Source organism: Ranitomeya variabilis, chromosome 1, assembly GCF_051348905.1.
Source record: "Ranitomeya variabilis isolate aRanVar5 chromosome 1, aRanVar5.hap1, whole genome shotgun sequence".
Classification (NCBI taxonomy): domain Eukaryota; kingdom Metazoa; phylum Chordata; class Amphibia; order Anura; family Dendrobatidae; genus Ranitomeya; species Ranitomeya variabilis.
In genome coordinates this window covers 1,160,201,537-1,160,227,377 of record NC_135232.1, presented here as the reverse complement: position 1 = coordinate 1,160,227,377, position 25,841 = coordinate 1,160,201,537, and the positions used below count along the sequence as shown (strand labels likewise).

Below are 25,841 nucleotides of genomic sequence, written 5' to 3'. Positions count from 1 at the left end.
ATTCTTGTACATAGGAGACAGTATTATAGTAGTTATATTCTTGTACATAGGGGGCAGTATTATAGTAGTTATATTCTTGTACATAGGGGCAGTATTATAGTAGTAATATTCTTGTACATAGGGGGCAGTATTATAGTAGTTATATTCTTGTATATAGGAGCAGTATTATAGTAGTTATATTCTTGTACATAGGGGCAGTATTATAGTAGTTATATTCTTGTACATAGGGGCAGTATTATAGTAGTTATATTCTTGTACATAGGAGCAGTATTATAGTAGTTATATTCTTGTACATAGGGGCAGTATTATAGTAGTTATATTCTTGTACATAGGGGCAGTATTATAGTAGTTATATTCTTGTTCATAGGGGCAGTATTATAGTAGTTATATTCTTGTATATAGGGACAGTATTATAGTAGTTATATTCTTGTACATAGGAGCAGTATTATAGTAGTTATATTCTTGTACATAGGAGCAGTATTATAGTGGTTATATTCTTGTACATAGGGGCAGTATTATAGTATCGGGCCACCATCTAGTGTATATATATACATATATATATATATGTATTGAGCCACCCCCACTACATAGCCTCGCTCACTCCACATAGCACACACACTCCACATGCAAAGCTCCGTCCACACGGCCCACGTTGCTAGCGCATTCACCTCGAAATACACCCTGAAAAAACTCACCGGCTGCGACGTCCCAGCCGCTGTGAGCTACAATAATGGCCGCCGCCTTCAGAGTATCAGTGTGCGGCAGGCACAGGCCACATCTAGCTCCACCGTGTCTAGAATGGAGTTGCTCCTGTGAGGCATGACGATGAGGAAATTGCCAATACTGTATATGAGGTAATATAATCCAATTATATGAGGTAATATAATCTGATATATAATGTTATATCTGATATACGAGGCAATATAAACCCATATATGGGGAAATAGCCAAAATATGAGGTAATATAATCTGATATACGATGCGATATCTGAGATAATATAATCCCATTTATGAGGCGATACACAGTATGAGGTAATATCCAATGTGAGGTAATATCTGTTGCACGGGGTAATATAATCTCCATATATGAGGCAATATAATTTTATATGAGATAATATAATCCAGTATATTAGGTAATATCTGTTATATGAAGGACCGTAACAATCCCAAATTATCCAATATATGAGGTAATATAATCCAATTATATGAGGTAATATAATCTTATATATGAGGTAATATAATCCAATTATATGAGGTAATATAATCAGATATGTGAAGAACTATCCAATATATGAGGTAATATAATCAGAGATCTGAGGTAATATAAACATATACTGTATAAAGTAATATCTGATATGAGGTGAAATAATCCTATGTTAAATAATATAATCCAATATATAAGGTGATACCCGTATATGCGATATAATTCAATATGTGATGTAATATAATCTGATATATGAGGTGATATCCGATATGAGGCAATATCTGTTGCATGAGGTAATATAATCATCGTATATCAGGCAATATAATCCTATATGAGAAAATATAATCCAATATATTAGGCAATATCTGTCAGGACTCTTTCAGACGTCCATGTCTCCGCTACGTGTGGTTTCACACGTACCGGAGACATTTGCACACGTAGACCCATTCAAGTGAATGGATCTGTGCACATGTCAGTGTGCTGACATGTCCGCTTTTTAACAGCACCGCGGTCTGCAAAACATCTTTCACACGTGCACACTGATGACACACAGATGATATCCATGTGTTATCAGTGTGACACATACCAGCGACTGGGAATCAGCAATACTGTTCGCACTGTTTCCCGGCGCCGGGTGCTAAAGACCATTTTCATCATTCTCCCCTGCTCGCACTGACGTGATAAGTTTTTCACGGTGATCTGCAGTGAACTCACTGTGTTGTACTGAGGTGAACTCACTGACTTTTCCTCACTTTGTTGAGGTCACCGCAGTTCTATTCTTGTATATAGGAGCAGTATTATAGTAGTTATATTCTTGTATATAGGGGGCAGTATTATAGTAGTTATATTCTTGTACATAGGGGCAGTATTATAGTAGTTATATTCTTGTATATAGGGGCAGTATTATAGTAGATATATTCTTGTATATAGGGGCAGTATTATAGTAGTTATATTCTTGTACATAGGGGGCAGTATTATAGTAGATATATTCTTGTATATAGGGGCAGTATTATAGTAGTTATATTCTTGTACATAGGGGCAGTATTATAGTAGTTATATTCTTGTACATAGGGGCAGTATTATAGTAGTTATATTCTTGTACATAGGAGCAGTATTATAGTAGTTATATTCTTGTACATAGGGGGCAGTATTATAGTAGATATATTCTTGTATATAGGGGCAGTATTATAGTAGTTATATCATTGTACATAGGAGCAGTATTATAGTAGTTATATTCCTGTACATAGGAGCAGTATTATAGTAGTTATATTCTTATACATAGGGGCAGTATTATAGTAGTTATATTCTTGTACATAGGGGGCAGTATTATAGTAGTTATATTCTTGTACATAGGGGCAGTATTATAGTAGTTATATTCTTGTACATAGGGGCAGTATTATAGTAGATATATTCTTGTATATAGGAGCAGTATTATAGTAGTTATATCATTGTACATAGGAGCAGTATTATAGTAAATATATTCTTATACATAGGGGCAGTATTATAGTAGTTATATACTTGTACATAGGAGCAGTATTATAGTAGTTATATTCTTGTACATAGGAGCAGTATTATATTAGTTATACTCTTGTACTTAGGAGCAGTATTATAGTAGTTATACTCTTGTACATAGGAGCAGTATTATAGTAAATATATTCTTATACATAGGGGCAGTATTATAGTAGTTATATTCTTGTACATAGGAGCAGTATTATAGTAGTTATATTCTTGTACATAGGAGCAGTATTATAGTAGTTATACTCTTGTACTTAGGAGCAGTATTATAGTAGTTATATTCTTGTACATAGGAGCAGTATTATAGTAGTTATATCATTGTACATAGGAGCAGTATTATAGTAAATATATTCTTATACATAGGGGCAGTATTATAGTAGTTATATTCCTTTACATAGGGGCAGTATTATAGTAGTTATATTCTTGTACATAGGGAGCAGTATTATAGTAGTTATATTCTTGTACATAGGGGCAGTATTATAGTAGTTATATTCTTGTACATAGGGGCAGTATTATAGTAGTTATATACTTGTACATAGAAGCAGTATTATAGTAGTTACATTCTTGTACATAGGAGCAGTATTATAGTAGTTATATTCTTGTACATAGGGGCAGTATTATAGTAGTTATATTCTTGTACATAGGGGCAGTATTATAGTAGTTATATTCTTGTACATAGGGGCAGTATTATAGTAGTTATATACTTGTACATAGAAGCAGTATTATAGTAGTTACATTCTTGTACATAGGAGCAGTATTATAGTAGTTATATTCTTGTACATAGGGGCAGTATTATAGTACTTATATTCTTGTATATAGGGGGCAGTATTATAGTAGTTATATTCCTGTACATAGGAGCAGTATTATAGTAGTTATACTCTTGTACATAGGGGCAGTATTATAGTAGTTATATTCTTGTACATAGGGGCAGTATTATAGTAGTTATATTCTTGTACATAGGAGCAGTATTATAGTAGTTATATTCTTGTACATAGGAGCAGTATTATAGTAGTTATATTCTTGTATATAGGGGGCAGTATTATAGTAGTTATATTCCTGTACATAGGAGCAGTATTATAGTAGTTATACTCTTGTACATAGGGGCAGGATTATAAATCCTGTATTCATTTGCAGGTGCAGGGTTTAATTTCGGGTAATCAGAGCAGAAGTCACTTGTGGGCCGGATGGGTGTGAGCGGTGGATATTGGGTGGGGTTACGGTTGTATTTATGTGATTTGGCAGAAGATGTAGAGAAGAAAAGAAATTATTACAGGAAATAATATTCTGTGAATTTCCTGGTTTGGTTTCTCGCTTTTCTCCGTAGATCAGGTTGTGCAGGAGGTATTAACGGCTTTTGTTGTGTTTCCCTTGTACTATGGTGTCCAGGGGGCACATACTTTCCCTCCTGGTGCTTGAGGACATTGGGGGAGCAGCCAATTTTGCATGGGAATGTGAATGAGGAGGGTGAGTGGCTTGAATGCCCCCAAGGTGTGGATGGTAGCAGAGGATTAGTCAGGACCCCTGCCGGGGTGCTCTGTGGATGTGGCCCCTGGGGCCCCTGGACCGGCCCCTCCCCCATTGGTAGATCCTCACAGACTTTCTCTCCACATGAGGAATCGTCCGGATTTCTATTAATCTTTTATGTTCTGATCATTGCTGGATTTGCTTGCAGTCAGTGAATATCATTAACCCGTGCAGTGCCGGCCCCGCTCTCAGCTGAGACGTGGATACAATTGTATCTAATATAGAATTATAGAGACTGACACATTGTAACAAAGCCTCAGCGGTCTGTTCCGCTCACAGAGCAGAGTCCAGACTGGGTGCAAGTGTAACAAACCCTCAGCTGTGAGCAGCATCGGACTCTAGTACCTTGGGCCCAACAGAAAAAATCATTCTGGGGGCCCACTATGTAGCTACATAGAAATAGATACAAGACCACCAATTGTGGGGTAAAAAGCGCTAATATCAGGGTATAATATAAGGTAGTTCACGTCTTAATTATGTAGCAAGGGTTGGGGTAGCCCCCTCACAGAATATAATGTAGCCCCCTCATAAAATATAATGCAGTCCCCTCTCATAGAATATAATGCAGCACCCACAAAATATAATGCAACCCCCTCAGGTATAGCGCAGTCCCCACCATAGAATATAATATAATAAAATAGGGTATAATGCAGCCCCCCTCATAAGTATAATGCAGCCCACCACAGAATATAATGTAGTCCCCTGTGAGAATGCAGCCCCACCACAGAATATAATGCAGCCCCCCATAGAGTATACTGTAGCCCCCTGATATAGGATGATGTAGCCCCCCATAATATAATGTAGTCCCGAGAGAATAATGCAGCCCCACCACAGAATATAATGCAGCCCCCCATAGAGTATACTGTAACCCCTCATATAGTATGATGTAGCCCCCCATAATATAATGTAGTACGCTGAGAATAATGCAGTCCCCCCACAGAATATACTGTAACCCCCTCATAAAGTATAATGCAGCCCCTCTCCACCCCATCATTGTCCTCATCACCACCTCCATCATTGCCTTCTCCCCCTGCACCCCTATCATTCTCCCCCACCACCTCCATCACTGCCCATTCCACCACCTGCATCATTGCTTCCTCCCCCACCATCATTGTCCATTTCAGCACATCCATCATCACCTCCATCATTGCCTCCCCCACCACCATCAATTGCCCATTTCATCACCTCCATCATTGCCTTTCACCACCACCATTGCCCATCACCTCCATCATTGCCTCCCTCCACCACCATTGCCCATCACCTCCATCATTGCCTATCACCTCCATTGCCTATCACCACCATCATTGTCTCCCCTCCACCACCTCCATCGTTGTCTCCCCCCACCACCATCATTGCCCATCACCTCCATCATTGTCTCCCCCACCAATATCATTGTCCTTCACCACCACACACACCTCACCGCAGCAGCAGCTCATCACACACACACATATACACACACGCAGGCAGGCACATAGCACAGCTCACCTCCCCGCAGCAGAAGACACACACACAGCTGCTGCACCCGCTAACACTGCCCGCTATTAAAGAGAAATGGTATTCACGCCCATAGGGGCGTGGGGGAGCGTGAATATTCATTTGGCTTTAGCAGCGGTGACAGGATCCTGTCTCCAGCTGCTGCTACTGGCACAGGGCAGGCCCCCTTGACTCAGGGGCCCCATAGCCACTGGCTGGGGGCCCCTGGAGCAGTGGGGGCCCTAGACAGCTGCTGGCCAGTATGCCAGCAGGTGTCAGTGCCTGGGCCCACCTGCTCTCCGGTGGGCCAGTCCGAGCCTGGCTGTGAGTATTGTCTGGTCTGCAGGACAATGGCGGGAAAAAGGAGAATGAAAGGCGACATATTGGGGCAGTCACTGACCCCTGCCCCGCGTTAATGGGTGTCGTCAAGGAACCAAAGATATGAGAGGCTGCGTCCTGTTCCCCCAGTGCTATCACCAGTCCCCCAGTGTCAGCGCCCTCACCCGTCCCCCAGCGTTGGTGCCCTTACCCGTCCCCCTGTCGGCGCCCTCACCCATCCCCCGGTGTCGGCGCCATCATCCGTCCCCCAGTGTCGGCGCCATCACCCGTCCCCCAGTGTCGGCGCCATCACCCGTCCCCCAGTGTCAGCGCCATCACCTGTCCCCCAGTGTCGGCGCCATCACCAGTCCCCCAGTGTCAGTGCCCTCACCCGTCCCCCAGTGTCGGCGCCATCACCAGTCCCCCAGTGTCAGTGCCCTCACCCGTCCCCCAGTGTCGGCGCCCTCACCCGTCCCCCAGTGTCGGCGCCATCACCCGTCCCCCAGTGTCGGCGCCATCACCCGTCCCCCAGTGTCAGCGCCATCACCTGTCCCCCAGTGTCGGCGCCATCACCAGTCCCCCAGTGTCAGTGCCCTCACCCGTCCCCCAGTGTCGGCGCCCTCACCCGTCCCCCAGTGTCGGCGCCATCACCCGTCCCCCAGTGTCGGCGCCATCACCCGTCCCCCAGTGTCAGCGCCATCACCTGTCCCCCAGTGTCGGCGCCATCACCAGTCCCCCAGTGTCAGTGCCCTCACCCGTCCCCCAGTGTCGGCGCCATCACCCGTCCTCCAGTGTTGGCACCATCACCCGTCCCCCAGTGTCGGCTCCATCACCCGTGCATGTGGTTTTGGCCCGGACTCGGCAGCACTAGGGGTTTTATAGCACAGCTGTTAACCCTTTGCCGGCTGCACCCCGACCCCTCAGTATTACACTGGGTGCGCCCGGCCCGTCCTCTGGGGAGACCGAGAACACAAGATCTCAGCTCATTCCTCAGGATTTGTCTAATGTGGACGGAGATAAACAGCCGCACATGGGGACCACCGCCCCGAGATAGAGGGCCGCCAAAATCTGCAGACCCCACTCCATGACTGGTCCTACCACCTGCCAACACTCCATACAAGAACAAGACACCCACCGCCACGAGGCCCAACCCACCACACTGGTACGAGGCCCACCGGACCGCCAGGAGACCACCCCACCGCAATTCCACGAAGCCCACCCCACCGCCAGGAGACCACCCCACCGCCAAGAAGACCATCGGACCACCAGGAGACCACCCTACTGCCAAGAAGACCATCGGATCGCCAGGAGACCACCCCACCGCAATGCCACGAGGCCCACCCCACCGCCAGGAAGACCACCAGACCGCCAGGAGACCACCCCACCGCAATGCCACAAGGCCCACCGGACCGCCACGAGGACCAACCCACCGCATTGGTACGAGGCCCACCGGACCGCCAGGAGGACCGCTCTTCATGCCGCACCCAGAATAGGACAAGTTCACACATGGCGGCTGTCTGCACCACCTGACCACTCACACCACAGAAGGAAGGGTTAAGTCGCACATGGTCGCTCTTCCCTATTTGTGGTGAAGTCAATTCTGAAGAAAACCACAATGTTGCAACAAAGTCCTCACCCCCTGAACCACAGCATCCTCAGAGAGACCCAGCGTCCTCCACTCCCTACACCCCCGGCATCCTCAGCCTCTGTCCCGCACCCCGAGCGTCCTCAGCCTCCTCTCTGTATCCCATGTTCTTAGCACCTTACCTTGTTCTGTGATCGCAGCGACCTTCGCAACCGTCCGTTCAGCAGCCATTGCACAGTCACTGCCTCGCCCTGCGTCTCCACTAAAAAATAAATGCAAAATATAATAATGCACACAGTGATGTCACAGTACAGGGATAATACACACAGTGATGTCACAGTACAGGGATAATACACACAGTGATGTCACAGTACAGGGATAATACACACAGTGATGTCACAGTACAGGGATAATACACACAGTGATGTCACAGTACAGGGATAATGCACACAGTGATGTCACAGTACAGGGATAATGCACACAGTGATGTCACAGTGCAGGGATAATACACAGTGATGTCACAGAGCAGGGATAGTACACAGTGATGTCACAGTACAGGGATAATGCACACAGTGATGTCAAAGTGCAGGGATCATGCACACAGTGATGTCACAGTACAGGGATAATACACTGTGATGTCACAGTACAGGGATAATACACACAGTGATGTCACAGTACAGGGATAATAAACACAGTGATGTCACAGTACAGGGATAATGCACACAGTGATGTCACAGTGAAGGGATAATGCACACAGTGATGTCACAGTGCAGGGATAATACACAGTGATGTCACAGAGCAGGGATAATACACACAGTGATGTCACAGTACAGGGATAATGCACACAGTGATGTCACAGTGCAGGGATAATACACAGTGATGTCACAGTGCAGGGATAATACACAGTGATGTCACAGTACAGGGATAATGCACACAGTGATGTCAAAGTGCAGGGATCATGCACACAGTGATGTCACAGTACAGGGATAATACACTGTGATGTCACAGTACAGGGATAATACACACAGTGATGTCACAGTACAGGGATAATACACACAGTGATGTCACAGTACAGGGATAATGCACACAGTGATGTCACAGTGAAGGGATAATGCACACAGTGATGTCACAGTGCAGGGATAATACACAGTGATGTCACAGAGCAGGGATAATACACAGTGATGTCACAGTACAGGGATAATGCACACAGTGATGTCACAGTACAGAGATAATACACACAGTGATGTCACAGTACAGAGATAATACACGCAGTGATGTCACAGTGCAGGAATAATGCACACAGTGATGTCACAGTACAGGGATAATACACTGTGATGTCAAAGTGCAGGGATCATGCACACAGTGATGTCACAGTACAGGGATAATACACTGTGATGTCACAGTACAGGGATCATGCACACAGTGATGACGGAAAATGGGATAATGAAATCACAGTATTCCTTAGCCATTATACTACACATATCCATTACAGAATATTTCTGCTCTTCCAGAATGTACTAAAATATAACTTTTATAAATCATTAAAATGAATGATAAAGACTTGAACTACCCGCATATACACCGGCCCAGGACGATGACGGAGGATTGTGTATTACTCCATCATCTCCCTGCCTTACAGCGGAGGCAGGCACCCTACAACCCTGCCTTACAGCGGAGGCTGGCATCCTACAACCCTGTCTTACAGCAGAGGTTGGCACCCTACAACCCTGCCTTACAGCGGAGGCTGGCACCCTACAACCCTGTCTTACAGCAGAGGTTGGCACCCTACAACCCTGCCTTACAGCGGAAGCTGGCACCCTACAACCTTGCCTTACAGCAGAGGTTGGCACCCTACAACCCTGCCTTACAGCGGAGGCTGGCACCCTACAACCCTGCCTTACAGCGGAGGCTGGCACCCTACAACCCTGTCTTACAGCAGAGGTTGGCACCCTACAACCCTGTCTTACAGCAGAGGTTGGCACCCTACAACTCTGCCTTACAGCGGAGGCTGGCACCCTACAACCCTGCCTTACAGCGGAAGCTGGCACCCAACAACCCTGCCTTACAGGGGAGGCTGGCACCCTACAACCCTGCATTACAGCGGAGGCTGGCACCCTACAACCCTGCCTTACAGCGGAGGTTGGCACCCTACAACCCTGGCTTACAGCGCAGGCTGGCACCCTACAACCCTGCCTTACAGCGGAGGCTGGCACCCTACAACCCTGCCTTACAGGGGAGGCTGGCACCCTACAACCCTGCCTTACAGCGGAGGTTGGCACCCTACAACCCTGCCTTACAGCGGAGGCTGGCACCCTACAAGCCTGCCTTACAGCGGAGGTTGGCACCCTACAACCCTGCCTTACAGCGGAGGCTGGCACCCTACAACCCTGTCTTACAGGAGAGGTTGGCACCCTACAACCCTGCCTTACAGCGGAGGCTGGCACCCTACAACCCTGCCTTACAGCGGAGGTTGGCACCCTACAACCCTGGCTTACAGCGGAGGCTGGCACCCTACAACCCTGCCTTACAGCAGAGGCTGGCACCCTACAACCCTGCCTTACAGCGGAGGCTGGCACCCTACAACCTTGCCTTACAGCAGAGGTTGGCACCCTACAACTCTGGCTTACAGCGGAGGCTGGCACCCTACAACCCTGCCTTACAGCAGAGGCTGGCACCCTACAACCCTGCCTTACAGGGGAGGCTGGCACCCTACAACCCTGCATTACAGCGGAGGCTGGCACTCTACAACCCTGGCTTACAGCGGAGGCTGGCAACCTACAACCCTGCCTTACAGTGGAGGCAAGCACCCTACAACCCTGCCTTACAGCGGAGGCGGGCACCCTACAACCCTGCCTTACAGTGGAAGCTGGCAACCTACAACCCTGCCTTACAGCGGAGGCTGGCACCCTACAACCTTGCCTTACAGCAGAGGCTGACAACCTACAACCCTGCCTTACAGCGGAGGCTGGCACCCTACAACCCTGCCTTACAGCGGAGGCTGGCCCCCTACAACCCTACCTTACAGCAGAGGCTGGCACCCAACAACCCTGCCTTACAGCGGAGGCTGGCACCCTACAACCCTGCCTTACAGCGGAGGCTGGCCCCCTACAACCCTACCTTACAGCGGAGGCTGGCACCCTACAACCCTGCCTTACAGCGGAGGTTGGAACCTTACAACCCTGGACACATGACGTCCCAGATCACTGATGACCGACACTCGCTCTGGAGTATAATATAGGATGTAACTCAGGATCAGTAATGTAATGTATGTACACAGTGACTGCACCAGCAGAATAGTGAGTGCAGCTCTGGGGTATAATACAAGATGTAACTCGGAATCAGTAATGTAATGTATGTACACAGTGACTGCACCAGCAGAATAGTGAGTGCAGCTCTGGAGTATAATACAGGATGTAACTCAGGATCAGTAATGTAATGTATGTACACAGTGACTGCACCAGCAGAATAGTGAGTGCAGCTCTGGGGTATAATACAGGAGGTAACTCAGGATCAGTAATGTAATGTATGTACACAGTGACTGCACCAGCAGAATAGTGAGTGCAGCTCTGGGTATAATACAGGAGGTAACTCAGGATCAGTAATGTAATGTATGTACACAGTGACTGCACCAGCAGAATAGTGAGTGCAGCTCTGGGGTATAATACAAGATGTAACTCGGAATCAGTAATGTAATGTATGTACACAGTGACTGCACCAGCAGAACAGTGAGCGCAGCTCTGAAGTATAATACAGGATGTAACTCAGGATCAGTAATGTAATGTATGTACACAGTGACTGCACCAGCAGAATAGTGAGCGCAGCTCTGGGGTATAATACAGGATGTAACTCAGGATCAGTAATGTATGTACACAGTGACTGCACCAGCAGAATTGTGAGTGCAGCTCTGGGGTATAATACAGGATGTAACTCAGGATCAGTAATGTAATGTATGTACACAGTGACTGCACCAGCAGAATAGTGAGTGCAGCTCTGGGGTATAATACAGGATGTAACTCAGGATCAGTAATGTAATGTATGTACACAGTGACTGCACCAGCAGAATAGTGAGTGCAGCTCTGGGGTATAATACAGGATGTAACTCAGGATCAGTAATGTAATTTATGTACACAGTGACTGCACCAGTAGAATAGTGAGTGCAGCTCTGGGGTATAATACAGGATGTAACTCAGGATCAGTAATGTAATGTATGTACACAGTGACTGCACCAGCAGAATAGTGAATGCAGCTCTGGAGTATAATACAGGAGGTAACTCAGGATCAGTAATGTAATGTATGTACACAGTGACTGCACCAGCAGAATAGTAGGTGCAGCTCTGGAGTATAATACAGGATGTAACTCAGGATCAGTAATGTAATGTATGTACACAGTGACTGCACCAGCAGAATAGTGAGTGCAGCTCTGGAGTATAATACAGGAGGTAACTCAGGATCAGTAATGTAATGTATGTACACAGTGACTGCACCAGCAGAATAGTGAGTGCAGCTCTGGGGTATAATACAGGATGTAACTCAGGATCAGTAATGTAATTTATGTACACAGTGACTGCACCAGCAGAATAGTGAGTGCAGCTCTGGAGTATAATACAGGATGTAACTCAGGATCAGTAATGTAATGTATGTACACAGTGACTGCACCAGCAGAATAGTGAGTGCAGCTCTGGAGTATAATACAGGATGTAACTCAGGATCAGTAATGTAATGTATGCATACAGTGACTGCACCAGCAGAATAATTCAGTTCCAGCGCTGCAGAGGAAGGAAGATGAAAGCGGAGATCATGTGGCTGTGGCAGGTGCTGGCAGGATGCAGCTGTCTGGTGATCAGGGTGTAGGATCATGTAGATTCCATGACTTGCAGTGTCCTGTGATGACAGCTTTATTCTCTCCATCAGTGGGTTAACCCCTCACCTACTGTAGAGTCAAGTGATCTGATTGTTTTCTATTCTGACTGCAATGCTCTCTTATTATAGGGAGGCACAGAGGGGGCACTATTACTATATGGCCAAACAGATAAGGCAGCACACTGTAGCGCCATAGCATGCTAACATGCAATATGAAAATTGAATTGCATTACTGCACTAGAAGTATGAAAAATTGAGAAAGCTTAGAGCATAAAGTGGCCAATTCATGTGTACCTGGAAGCCACGTAAAGGCAATTCTCATTTCCAGGACCTAACAATGCCAATCCTCTCTTAGAATAAAGTTTTCATCTGTATGGGAACTAAATGTGTATACTCTCTTAGACTGAAAGCTGTATCCCTATGGAGGACCCTACCCCTCCACAGAGTCTAGTGCACTATGGAAGGTTAGAGCAATCTGTGTTGTGCTGGGAAAGTGATGAACCAAAGCCGTCCGTGTGTCACATCCTGCAGAGACGAGTCATGGATGCAAGAAGCTGTCATGGTGGTCCAGGTCGGACAGAGATAAAAGGAGAGTGAACCCAATGAGAGAGTCGTCATTTGTGAGTCTCTGGCTTTACCTGCACCTCTGTGGGGTGATCTGTACCACTATGTGCTCACTGTATGGCGGTATTATCTGTCATGGTGCAGTGCTTTTGGTAAATGATCAGTATGGTGGTATTAAGCCGGGTTCACATTAGTGTATATGTGTGCAGCCTATGCCTGCGTACAGATCCGCATGCATCTTGCGTACCTATATTTAACATGGTGTACACAGGGACATGCGTTGGCATCAGTTTGCATGCGGATGCGTATGCATGTGTTGTTTTGCCGTGCCTGCCGAACGCAACATGTTGCATTTTTTGTCGCGCCAAATATGCGCATGTGTCATGGTTCCCAATGGCAAGGGAACGTCAGAGAACATAAATAACAGAACAGCTCTTGGGTGATGGAATCTCGAGCTGACCGTGAGCTAAACCTACCACACAACTAACAGTGGCCGGGTGGCGTACCTACGTTTTATCCCTAGACGCCCAGCGCCAGCCGGAGAACTAACTAACCCTAATAGAGGAAAAAACAGACCTGGCTTACCTCTAGGGAAATTCCCCCAAAAAGGAGACAGAAGCCCCCCACATATATTGACGGTGAGTTCAGAGGAAAAGACATACGCAGTATGAAGGTAGGTTCAGCAAAGCGAGGTCTGCTTACTAGATAGTAAGAAGATACAATAGGGAACTTCACGGTCAGCTGAAAACCCTATTAAAATACCATCCAGAAATTACTTTAAGACTCATGTGTCAACTCATGACACCGGAGTGGTAATTTCGGCCCACAAGAGCTTCCAGCTACAGAAACATAACATAACTGTGAACTGGAACAAAAATGCAAACAAACTTAGGACTAAGAGTCCAACTTAGCTGATAGTAGTCTAGAAGCAGGAACATGCAACAGAAAGGCTCTGGTTACATTGATGGCCGGCACTAGAATAACTGAGCAGCAAGGCTAAATAGGATACTCCCATATCCTGATGGAAACAGGTGAACAGAGAAAGTGAAGCACACAAGTCCAGTACCACCAGTGACCACCGGGGGAGCCCAAAAACCAAATTCACAACACGCATGCGGATTAGTGCGTCAAAACAACGCATTACTGTCTATGGGAATGCATTGGTACGCAAGGACATGCATATGTCCAGGAACTGATTGAGACACTCCCCCTGGAAATATCGAACGCATGCGCATAATCAACGCAAACGCAGGCAAAAACGCATACAAGCGCATGCACACGCAGCATTTCTTTTGCATCATGCGTAAGCTGATGCGGATAAAAAACGCAGCGTAAGCATGCATTTAAATGTGTTTTGGCATGCAGGTGATACGATGCGCACAAATATGCTAATGTGAACCTAGCCTTATTCAGTCTCTATGTGGCGGTATTATCCTGTGTATAGCAGTATTATGTGACTGACCGCATGTTTTCTGCTCATGTATGTACATCTGATCAGTCGCAGCCAAAATATCCCACATCCAGTCATCCACCGCACAGAGCGTTCACCTTCATACCCGGCCCGCACTCGTCTTTATCGCCCTCACTTGCCTCCGCGGCCCGCACTCATCTTTATCGCCCTCACTTGCCTCCGTGGCCCACACTCGTCTTTATCGCCCTCACTTGCCTCCGTGGCCCGCACCCGTCTTTATCGTCCTCACTTGCCTCCGCGGCTCGCACTTGTCTTTATCGCCCTCACTTGCCTCCGCGGCCCGCACTCGTCTTTATCGCCCTCACTCGCCTCCGCGGCCCGCACTCGTCTTTATCGTCCTCACTTGCTTCCGCGGCCGCACTCGTCTTTATCGTCCTCACTTGCCTCCGTGGCCCGCACTCGTCTTTATCGTCCTCACTTGCCTCCGCGGCCCGCACTCGTCTTTATCGCCCTCACTTGCCTCCGTGGCCCGCACTCGTCTTTATTGCCCTCACTTGCCTCCGCGGCCCGCACTCGTCTTTATCGTCCTCACTTGCCTCTGTGGCCCGCACTCGTCTTTATCGTCCTCACTTGCCTCTGTGATCCGCACTCGTTTTTATCGCCCTCACTTGCCTCCGTGGCCCGCACTCGTCTTTATCGTCCTCACTTTCTTCCGCGGCCCGCACTAGTCTTTATCGCCCTCACTTGCCTCCGCAGCCGCACTCGTCTTTATCGTCCTCACTTGCCTCCGTGGCCCGCACTCGTCTTTATCGCCCTCACTTGCCTCCGCTGCCCGCACTCGTCTTTATCGCCCTCACTTGCCTCCGCGGCCGCACTCGTCTTTATCGTCCTCACTTGCCTCCGTGGCCCGCACTCGTCTTTATCATCCTCACTTGCCTCCGTGATCCGCACTCGTCTTTATCGTCCTCACTTGCCTCCATGGCCCGCACTCGTCTTTATCATCCTCACTTGCCTCTGTTATCCGCACTCGTCTTTATCGTCCTCACTTGCCTCCGTGGCCCGCACTCGTCTTTATCGTCCTCACTTGCCTCCGCGGCCCGCACTCGTCTTTATCGCCCTCACTTGCCTCCTTGGCCCGCACTCGTCTTTATCGCCCTCACTTGTCTCCGTGGCCCGCACTCGTCTTTATCGTCATCACTTGCCTCCGTGGCCCACACTCGTCTTTATCATCCTCACTTGCCTCCGCGGCCCGCACTCGTCTTTATCGTCCTCACTTGCCTCCGTGGCCCGCACTCGTCTTTATCGTCCTCACTTGCCTCCGTGGCCCGCACTCGTCTTTATCGCCCTCACTTGCCTCCGTGGCCCGCACTCGTCTTTATCGCCCTCACTTGCCTCCGTGGCCCTCACTCGTCTTTATCGTCCTCACTTGCCTCCGTGGCCCACACTCGTCTTTATCGTCCTCACTTGCCTCCATGGCCCGCAATCGTCTTTATCATCCTCACTTGCCTCTGTGATCCGCACTCGTCTTTATCGTCCTCACTTGCCTCCGTGGCCCGCACTCGTCTTTATCGCCCTCACTTGCCTCCGTGGCCCGCACTCGTCTTTATCGCCCTCACTTGTCTCCGTGATCCGCACTCGTCTTTATCGTCCTCACTTGCCTCCGTGGCCCACACTCGTCTTTATCGTCCTCACTTGCCTCCATGGCCCGCACTCGTCTTTATCATCCTCACTTGCCTCTGTGATCCACACTCGTCTTTATCGTCCTCACTTGCCTCCGTGGCCCGCACTCGTCTTTATCGCCCTCACTTGCCTCCGTGGCCCGCACTCGTCTTTATCGTCCTCACTTGCCTCCGTGGCCCGCACTCGTCTTTATCGTCCTCACTTGTCTCCGCGGCCCGCACTCGTCTTTATCGCCCTCACTTGCCTCCGTGGCCCTCACTCGTCTTTATCGTCCTCACTTGTCTCCGCGGCCCACACTCGTCTTTATCGTCCTCACTTGCCTCCGTGGCCCACACTTGTCTTTATCGTCCTCACTTGCCTCCGCGGCCCGCACTCGTCTTTATCGCCCTCACTTGCCTCCGTGGCCCGCACTCGTCTTTATCGTCCTCACTTGCCTCCGTGGCCCGCACTCGTCTTTATCGCCCTCACTTGCCTCCGTGGCCCGCACTCGTCTTTATCGCCCTCACTTGCCTCCGTGGCCCTCACTCGTCTTTATCGTCCTCACTTGCCTCCGTGGCCCGCACTCGTCTTTATCGTCCTCACTTGTCTCCGCGGCCCGCACTCGTCTTTATCGTCCTCACTTGCCTCCGTGGCCCACACTCGTCTTTATCGTCCTCACTTGCCTCCATGGCCCGCACTCGTCTTTATCATCCTCACTTGCCTCCGTGGCCCGCACTCGTCTTTATCGCCCTCACTTGCCTCCGTGGCCCTCACTCGTCTTTATCGTCCTCACTTGTCTCCGTGGCCCACACTCGTCTTTATCGTCCTCACTTGCCTCCGCGGCCCGCACTCGTCTTTATCGCCCTCACTTGCCTCCATGGCCCACACTCATCTTTATCATCCTCACTTGCCTCCGTGGCCCGCACTCATCTTTATCGCCCTCACTTGCCTCCGTGGCCCGCACTCGTCTTTATCGCCCTCACTTGCCTCCGTGGCCCGCACTCGTCTTTATCGTCCTCACTTGTCTCCGCGGCCCGCACTCGTCTTTATCGTCCTCACTTGTCTCCGTGGCCCACACTCGTCTTTATCGTCCTCACTTGTCTCCGCGGCCCGCACTCGTCTTTATCGTCCTCACTTGCCTCCGTGGCCCACACTCGTCTTTATCGCCCTCACTTGCCTCCGCGGCCCGCACTCGTCTTTATCGCCTTCACTTGCCTCCGTGGCCCGCACTCGTCTTTATCGTCCTCACTTGTCTCCGCGGCCCACACTCGTCTTTATCGCCCTCACTTGCCTCCGTGGCCCTCACTCGTCTTTATCGTCCTCACTTGCCTCCGTGGCCCACACTCGTCTTTATCGTCCTCACTTGCCTCCGCGGCCCGCACTCGTCTTTATCGTCCTCACTTGCCTCCGCGGCCCGCACTCGTCTTTATCGCCCTCACTTGCCTCCATGGCCCACACTCATCTTTATCATCCTCACTTGCCTCCGTGGCCCGCACTCATCTTTATCGCCCTCACTTGCCTCCGTGGCCCGCACTCGTCTTTATCGCCCTCACTTGCCTCCGTGGCCCGCACTCGTCTTTATCGTCCTCACTTGTCTCCGCGGCCCGCACTCGTCTTTATCGCCTTCACTTGCCTCCGTGGCCCGCACTCGTCTTTATCGTCCTCACTTGTCTCCGCGGCCCGTACTCGTCTTTATCGTCCTCACTTGCCTCCATGGCCCACACTCATCTTTATCATCCTCACTTGCCTCCGTGGCCCGCACTCGTCTTTATCGTCCTCACTTGCCTCCGTGGCCCGCACTCGTCTTTATCGTCCTCACTTGCCTCCGTGGCCCGCACTCGTCTTTATCGCCCTCACTTGCCTCCGTGGCCCGCACTCGTCTTTATCGTCCTCACTTGTCTCCGTGGCCCGCACTCGTCTTTATCGTCCTCACTTGTCTCCGCGGCCCGTACTCGTCTCTGTGACCCGTTCTCATCTCTATTGTCTGCTCTCGTCTCTATCGTCCCAGCAGCCCACACTCATCTCTGTGGTGCAGGAAGGAGACTAGAGAACAGAGGTTGCTCGTCATTTACACTCAGTTCAGTCAGTTAAACAGCGCCACCTCGGCCTGCAGGCTGTGTGCTGTATTGCAGCTCGTCTTTTCAGGAGACCCGGACCCTTCACTAGCACCGTCACTAATTAATGCCGATTCCTCTCCGTCTTCAGTAGTCTGGTCGCTGTCTCATTTCCCCCTGTGCTCTCACAGCTGCAGTGCCTGTGTCAATGTATCAGGGCAGGAAACAAGAGCAGCTCTCAGAGTCTGCACTGATACATTGTAACACATCCTCAGCTGTGTGAGCAGGACAAGTCCTGGAAGACCCCAGGATACAACAGCAGAACGTTAACCCTTTGATTGGGGTGCTGGTCTCTTTGGGGCGGGGGCTACATTTGGGTGCGGGGCGACCCCGCATACAGTGCATGGGCCCATCACCTGAAACCTGCAGCTGAATCTTCACAAGGAGTCTGACAGCAAGCAGAGGTCTGGATTCTGAAGACCTGGACCACCGACTGTACACGGGGGCCCCGGGCCCCTTGTAGCGACCACACCTCCATTCCCAGGCCTCATTCTGCTCTGGTTAACCCGTCATGCTCCACTCTCATGCCCTGAAATTAGAGGGTCTCTATAAATAGCTTGGGGGGATGGAGTTGTGTTCTTCCATATGAGGGGGTCACGTCGGCGGTCCGTCTGGTAACAGAGGATAATTGCTGCTTTATGGGAAGGAATGCAGGGGCTTCCTGTGCGGACAGGATCAGGGGGTCCTGTGTCCCCGGGCCCACCACAGACCGGCAGGGCCGCGATATACCTCGGGATCCCAGGCTGCACAGCTGTATACACCACCAACCGTGCGGACCCCCAGCTCTCTGTCAATTCTGCAGAGTCCCCTTGTTATTTGCCCCTTAGAGGGGTCTATCTGAGATCAGCGGCAGTGCTGACCCCCACTAGTTACACCGCACAGCGCCATACTGTGCGGTGGTCGTGTCTGGTACTGCAGCTCAGTCTCCCACTGCTATGGGTCAGGGCAGCGAGGAGCTGCAGTACCAGACACGACCACGGTGCCTGTGTGGCTCTCTAGTGAGGGGGCCTGCAGTCAGCTGAGCGGTGGGGGGTTGCGGACACTGCTTGTGGTGGGGGTCGCATACATTGTCTATGGGGCTGCGATGACCCTGTGTATCCGCCATCATGTAGCCCCAGAAGAGGAGCGGGGTCCTCCCAGGACTCAGGGTCATCTCCAGCAGCTGTCGGGGCTAACAGACATAACATTGTTATAGAGCAGCCGGACCCCGGGGGGCAACCAAGACCGTGCTGATATCTGACACGGTCATAAGGCAGAACAGGGCGCGATGTGCTGCGAAAACACAAAGTCCCACTGAAAGGAAGAGACAGCATGCTGGTACTGTGCTCACTAAAAGGAGGAGACAGCTAAATCTAAGGTGGAGACTGTCAGCATGCCGGTACTGTGCTCACTAAAAGGAGGAGACAGCTAAATCTAAGGTGGAAACAGTCAGCATGCTGGTACTGTGCTCACTAAAAGGAGGAGACAGCTAAATCTAAGGTGGAGACAGTCAGCATGCTGGTACTGTGCTCACTAAAAGGAGGAGACAGCTAAATCTAAGGTGTAGACTGTCAGCATGCCGGTACTGTGCTCACTAAAAGGAGGAGACAGCTAAATCTAAGGTGGAGACTGTCAGCATGCCGGTACTGTGCTCACTAAAAGGAGGAGACAGCTAAATCTAAGGTGGAAACAGTCAGCATGCCGGTACTGTGCTCACTAAAAGGAGGAGACAGCTAATTCTAAGGTGGAGACAGTCAGCATGCTGGTACTGTGCTCACTAAAAGGAGGAGACAGCTAAATCTAAGGTGGAAACAGTCAGCATGCCGGTACTGTGCTCACTAAATGGAGGAGACAGCTAAATCTAAGGTGGAAACAGTCAGCATGCCGGTACTGTGCTCACTAAAAGGAGGAGACAGCTAAATCTAAGGTGGAAACAGTCAGCATGCCGGTACTGTGCTCACTAAAAGGAGGAGACAGCTAAATCTAATGTGGAAACAGTCAGCATGCCGGTACTGTGCTCACTAAAAGGAGGAGACAGCTAAATCTAAGGTGGAAACAGTCAGCATGCCGGTACTGTGCTCACTAAAAGGAGGAGACAGCTACATCTACGGTGGAGACTGTCAGCATGCCGGTACTGTGCTCACTAAAAGGATGAGACAGCTAAATCTAAGGTGGAGACTGTCAGCATGCCGGTACTGTGCTCACTAAAAGGAGGAGACAGCTAAATCTAAGGTGGAGACTGTCAGCATGCCGGTACTGTGCTCACTAAAAGGAGGAGACAGCTAAATCTAAGGTGTAGACTGTCAGCATGCCGGTACTGTGCTCACTAAAAGGAGGAGACAGCTAAATCTAAGGTGGAGACAGTCAGCATGCCGGTACTGTGCTCACTAAAAGGAGGAGACAGCTAAATCTAAGGTGGAAACAGTCAGCATGCCGGTACTGTGCTCACTAAAAGGAGGAGACAGCTAAATCTAAGGTGGAAACAGTCAGCATGCCGGTACTGTGCTCACTAAAAGGAGGAGACAGCTAAATCTAAGGTGGAGACTGTCAGCATGCCGGTACTGTGCTCACTAAAAGGAGCAGACAGCTAAATCTAAGGTGGAAACAGTCAGCATGCCGGTACTGTACTCACTAAAAGGAGGAGACAGCTAAATCTAAGGTGGAGACAGCATGCTGGTACTGTGCTCACTAAAAGGAGGAGTCAGCTAAATCTAAGGTGGAGACTGTCAGCATGCCGGTACTGTGCTCACTAAAAGGAGGAGTCAGCTAAATCTAAGCTGCAGGCAGAGACAGTCAGCATGCCGGTACTGTGCTCACTAAAAGGAGGCGACAGCTAAATCTAAGGTTGAAACAGTCAGCATGCCGGTACTGTGCTCACTAAAAGGAGGAGACAGCTAAATCTAAGGTGGAGACTGTCAGCATGCTGGTACTGTGCTCACTAAAAGGAGGAGACAGCTAAATCTAAGGTGGAGACTGTCAGCATGCCGGTACTGTGCTCACTAAAAGGAGGAGACAGCTAAATCTAAGATGGAGACAGCATGCTGGTACTGTGCTCACTAAAAGGAGGAGTCAGCTAAATCTAAGGTGGAGACTGTCAGCATGCGGGTACTGTGCTCACTAAAAGGAGGAGTCAGCTAAATCTAAGCTGCAGGCAGAGACAGTCAGCATGCCGGTACTGTGCTCACTAAAAGGAGGCGACAGCTAAATCTAAGGTGGAAACAGTCAGCATGCCGGTACTGTGCTCACTAAAAGGAGGAGACAGCTAAATCTAAGGTGGAGACAGTCAGCATGCTGGTACTGTGCTCACTAAAAGGAGGAGACAGCTAAATCTAAGGTGGAGACTGTCAGCATGCTGGTACTGTGCTCACTAAAAGGAGGAGACAGCTAAATCTAAGGTGGAGACTGTCAGCATGCTGGTACTGTGCTCACTAAAAAGAGGAGTCAGCTAAATCTAAGCTGCAGGCAGAGACAGTCAGTATGCCGGTACTGTGCTCACTAAAAGGAGGAGACAGCTAAATCTAAGGTGGAGGCTGTCAGCATGCTGGTACTGTGCTCACTAAAAGGAGGAGACTGCTAAATCTAAGGTGGAGACTGTCAGCATGCTGGTACTGTGCTCACTAAAAGGAGGAGACAGCTAAATCTAAGGTGGAGGCTGTCAGCATGCTGGTACTGTGCTCACTAAAAGGAGGAGACTGCTAAATCTAAGGTGGAGACTGTCAGCATGCTGGTACTGTGCTCACTAAAAGGAGGAGACAGCTAAATCTAAGGTGGAGGCTGTCAGCATGCTGGTACTGTGCTCACTAAAAGGAGGAGACTGCTAAATCTAAGGTGGAGACTGTCAGCATGCTGGTACTGTGCTCACTAAAAGGAGGAGACCGCTAAATCTAAGCTGCAGGTGGAGACAGCATGCTGTACTGCGCTCACTAAAAGGAGGAGTGTTGTGAATTCTTACAATATGAAAAGAAACTGGGTCCGCGCTACAGTGCTGCAAAAAGAACTTGAAATGTGCACTAAATACTTAGCTTAGATAATGCACAGTAAAATAGACAGCAGAAGGATGAATGCTGTGCTGCCCAGCACCACACAGGACACCAAGTATGTACATGTACCAAGACCCGCTGGTCAGGGCTGCGACCAAAAACCAGGATCAGAGGTGTGCCTGGAGAGTCAGTGAGAAAATACTGCACTAACCGTTATAATCCAGTACCCGGTAAATGATGATGGATGTAGGTCCAGTAGGAGGTGGTGTCCGTCGGGCTGATGTGCGGGCAGATGGACGAACGAGCAGCGTGCTGTGCTGTTCGGAAAAGCTGCGTAGAGCCAGGGACAAATCCGGCCGGTAGCGTCCCTGGATACGAGCGGGAACCAACCGAGGGAGGAGCTCGCTGGCGTGAAGCTCAGCGTGTGACGTCACTGAGCTTAGGGAAAGTACGGGGTGCCACAGGAATCAAACCGACGCGTTTCGAAGGAGCGGCGTCCTTCTTCATCAGGGTTACTGATCCCTGAGAATGCCCCGTTATTTAACCCCCCAAGGTGTCACTCAAACTGCCCGGCCCGCCCAATGAACCCGCTACTACGATGGTGTCCAATGGAAGTGCTGGTAATATAAGGTGTAATCAGGAATATGAGAAGCATGGTCTGCAAGACCAGGTAATAAAGGGAGTAATGTAGACCTCATGAAAGTTACAGCTTGTGAAGGAACAACCTAAATGTGTTACACTTGTGGTCAAGTTGATAAGACAATGCTGATGCAATAAATTAAGTGAAATTTGGTAAAATATATAAAAACAATTCTTTAATAAATACTAAGTTAAAAATGATTGTACTAGATGAACATTGATTAAAACCAATAAAATGAGTAAAATAAGGAAGGGAGAAACGGAGGGTATGAAATAAAACCAATCAAGGACCAGGGAGGTGGAGTGGACTGGGTAATAATACACTCCCCTAAGTACACCGAGGCCCCAAGGGAAGAAGGAAAAGAAAGTACTGGCCTAAAAAGCAAGTATTTCAAGCCCGTGATTGAGGCCTTTAGGTGCAAGGCTGTTCAGGGAGAAGATCCATTGGGATTCAGCCCTGGACATGGCTTTTATCAGGTTGCCTCCCCTTAAACTTTGTTTCACTTTTTGAATACCCCAAAATACGATGCCCCTGGTGGATTTACCATGCCTCTCACTAAAGTGCCGGGAAAGTGGGTGGCCCAAGAAGCCTTTATGGATATTGGTGAAATGCTCCTTTATCCGGACCATCATGGGCCTCTTGGTGCGGCCAACGTAGAGTTTTCTACACGGGCATTCAATAGCGTATATAACCCTAGAAGAAGCACACGTAATGTTGTCTCTGATGGTATATTCGTTCCTATCATCCGAATCTGTAACTTAACCAATGCTGAGAAAAAAGCAATTAAAGATATACAGAGCAATAACAACATTACTATTCGTCCTGCGGACAAGGGAGGAGGTATTGTGATTATGGATCAAGCAATGTATCACGAGGAATCAATTCGTCTACTCAGTGATACTACCACCTACAGGAAACTGAAAAGTGACCCTACACCGCAGTTTATTAATAAACTCAAATCTCTGTGTCTAAAAGGCCAATCCCTGGGTATACTGAGCAAAAAGGAATTTGGTTTCGTATTTAATAAAGATCCCAGCTTGGCCATCTTCTACCATATCCCCAAGATACACAAGAATGCTACATGCCCACCAGGTAGGCCTATTATCTCGGGGATCAACAGCCTAACAGCAAATCTGTCCCGGTATGTGGACATGCACTTACAGAAGTGAAGTGCATGCAACTCATACCGGCCTACCTCAAGGATACGGGCCACATTCTCCGTATCCTTGAAAAAGTTAAATGGGAACCCCACTTCTTTCTAGGCACCCTGGATATAAAATCACTCTACACAGTGATCGACCAAAAAATGGGCTGTCAAATTGCAGGGCAGTACCTTCAAACCCTGGATACATATCCAAGCAACCAGGTCACCTTTATTGAAGAGTGCATCCAATTCATCTTACAGCACAACTATTTTTGGTATGAAGGTGACTTCTTCCTGCAAACCTGTGGTACTGCAATGGGCACACGGTTTGCTCTCGCGTATGCCAATCTCTTTGTAGCCAAGTGGGAGGAGTCCTGTATTTTTCCATCTGGTAACCTTCGTACAGGTCTGGTTCTTTGGCGTCGCTTCATCGACGACGTGCTCTTCATCTGGAATGGCCCCAAGGTCGAGCTGGATTTTTTCATATCTAATCTAAACAATAATACCTTTGGTTTGGAGTTCACACCCACTACTAGCACGACAAGTATAAATTTTCTGGACCTCAGCATTTTCATAGAGAGTAACCAGTTATTCACCAAGTGTTACCGCAAGGAGGTGGACTCCAACAGCTTTATTGGCATGACCAGCTGCCATCTTCCAGTATGGCTTACAAATGTGCCCAAGGGCCAGTACACAAGAATCAGACGGAACTGTACTACCCTGGAAGATTTTAAAAAGGACTCTGCCCTCCTTACCCAACAATTTCTGGACAAGGGTTACCCTAGTGAATTACTGGAACGGGCCAAGAAAGATATCATGGAGACACCCAGAGATGCCCTATTACACAGAGTGAAATTTTCCAATCAGCCAACGAACATTCAGGACCAGATCCATCAGCTACCTTTTATCACCCAATTCCATGCTGGGCACACCAAATTTAGGTCCATCATCCACAAACATTGGACTATACTTCAAGGGGACAAAATCATAGGGGAATTTCTGCCAGCCCTACCAAGATTTGTTTTTAAGAAGGCAAAATCCCTGGGCAGCATTATAGCCCCCACCACAAGACAAGCCTCTAAGTACAAACAAATATCGGAGGCTTCTACTAACAACAAGACAGGATTTACACCATGCGGATTTTGTCACGGGTGCCGGCATACATCCTTCCAGAAAACATGCCGCTCCACTTTTACAGATTCGGATGATAGGAACGAATATACCATCAGAGACAACATTACGTGTGCTTCTTCTAGGGTTATATACGCTATTGAATGCCCGTGTAGAAAACTCTACGTTGGCCGCACCAAGAGGCCCATGATGGTCCGGATAAAGGAGCATTTCACCAATATCCATAAAGGCTTCTTGGGCCACCCACTTTCCCGGCACTTTAGTGAGAGGCATGGTAAATCCACCAGGGGCATCGTATTTTGGGGTATTCAAAAAGTGAAACAAAGTTTAAGGGGAGGCAACCTGATAAAAGCCATGTCCAGGGCTGAATCCCAATGGATCTTCTCCCTGAACAGCCTTGCACCTAAAGGCCTCAATCACGGGCTTGAAATATTTGCTTTTTAGGCCAGTACTTTCTTTTCCTTCTTCCCTTGGGGCCTCGGTGTACTTAGGGGAGTGTATTATTACCCAGTCCACCTCCCTGGTCCTTGATTGGTCTTATTTCATACCCTCCGTTTCTCCCTTCCTTATTTTACTCATTTTATTGGTTTTAATCAATGTTCATCTAGTACAATCATTTTTAACTTAGTATTTATTAAAGAATTGTTTTTATATATTTTACCAAATTTCACTTAATTTATTGCATCAGCATTGTCTTATCAACTTGACCACAAGTGTAACACATTTAGGTTGTTCCTTCA

The 25,841-nt window shown here is 48.7% G+C and overlaps 1 protein-coding gene across 1 annotated transcript in view; it reads right to left on the bottom strand.

Moving 5' to 3' along the window:
* The window catches only part of LOC143793440 (disintegrin and metalloproteinase domain-containing protein 19-like), a 118,950-nt gene that overhangs the window by 85,562 nt on the left and 7,547 nt on the right, over positions 1-25,841 (bottom strand). The window contains exon 2 of the mRNA XM_077280400.1: positions 7,802-7,881. Coding sequence (XP_077136515.1) covers positions 7,802-7,881 — 80 coding nt within the window. The remainder of the gene's footprint in view (positions 1-7,801; positions 7,882-25,841) is intronic.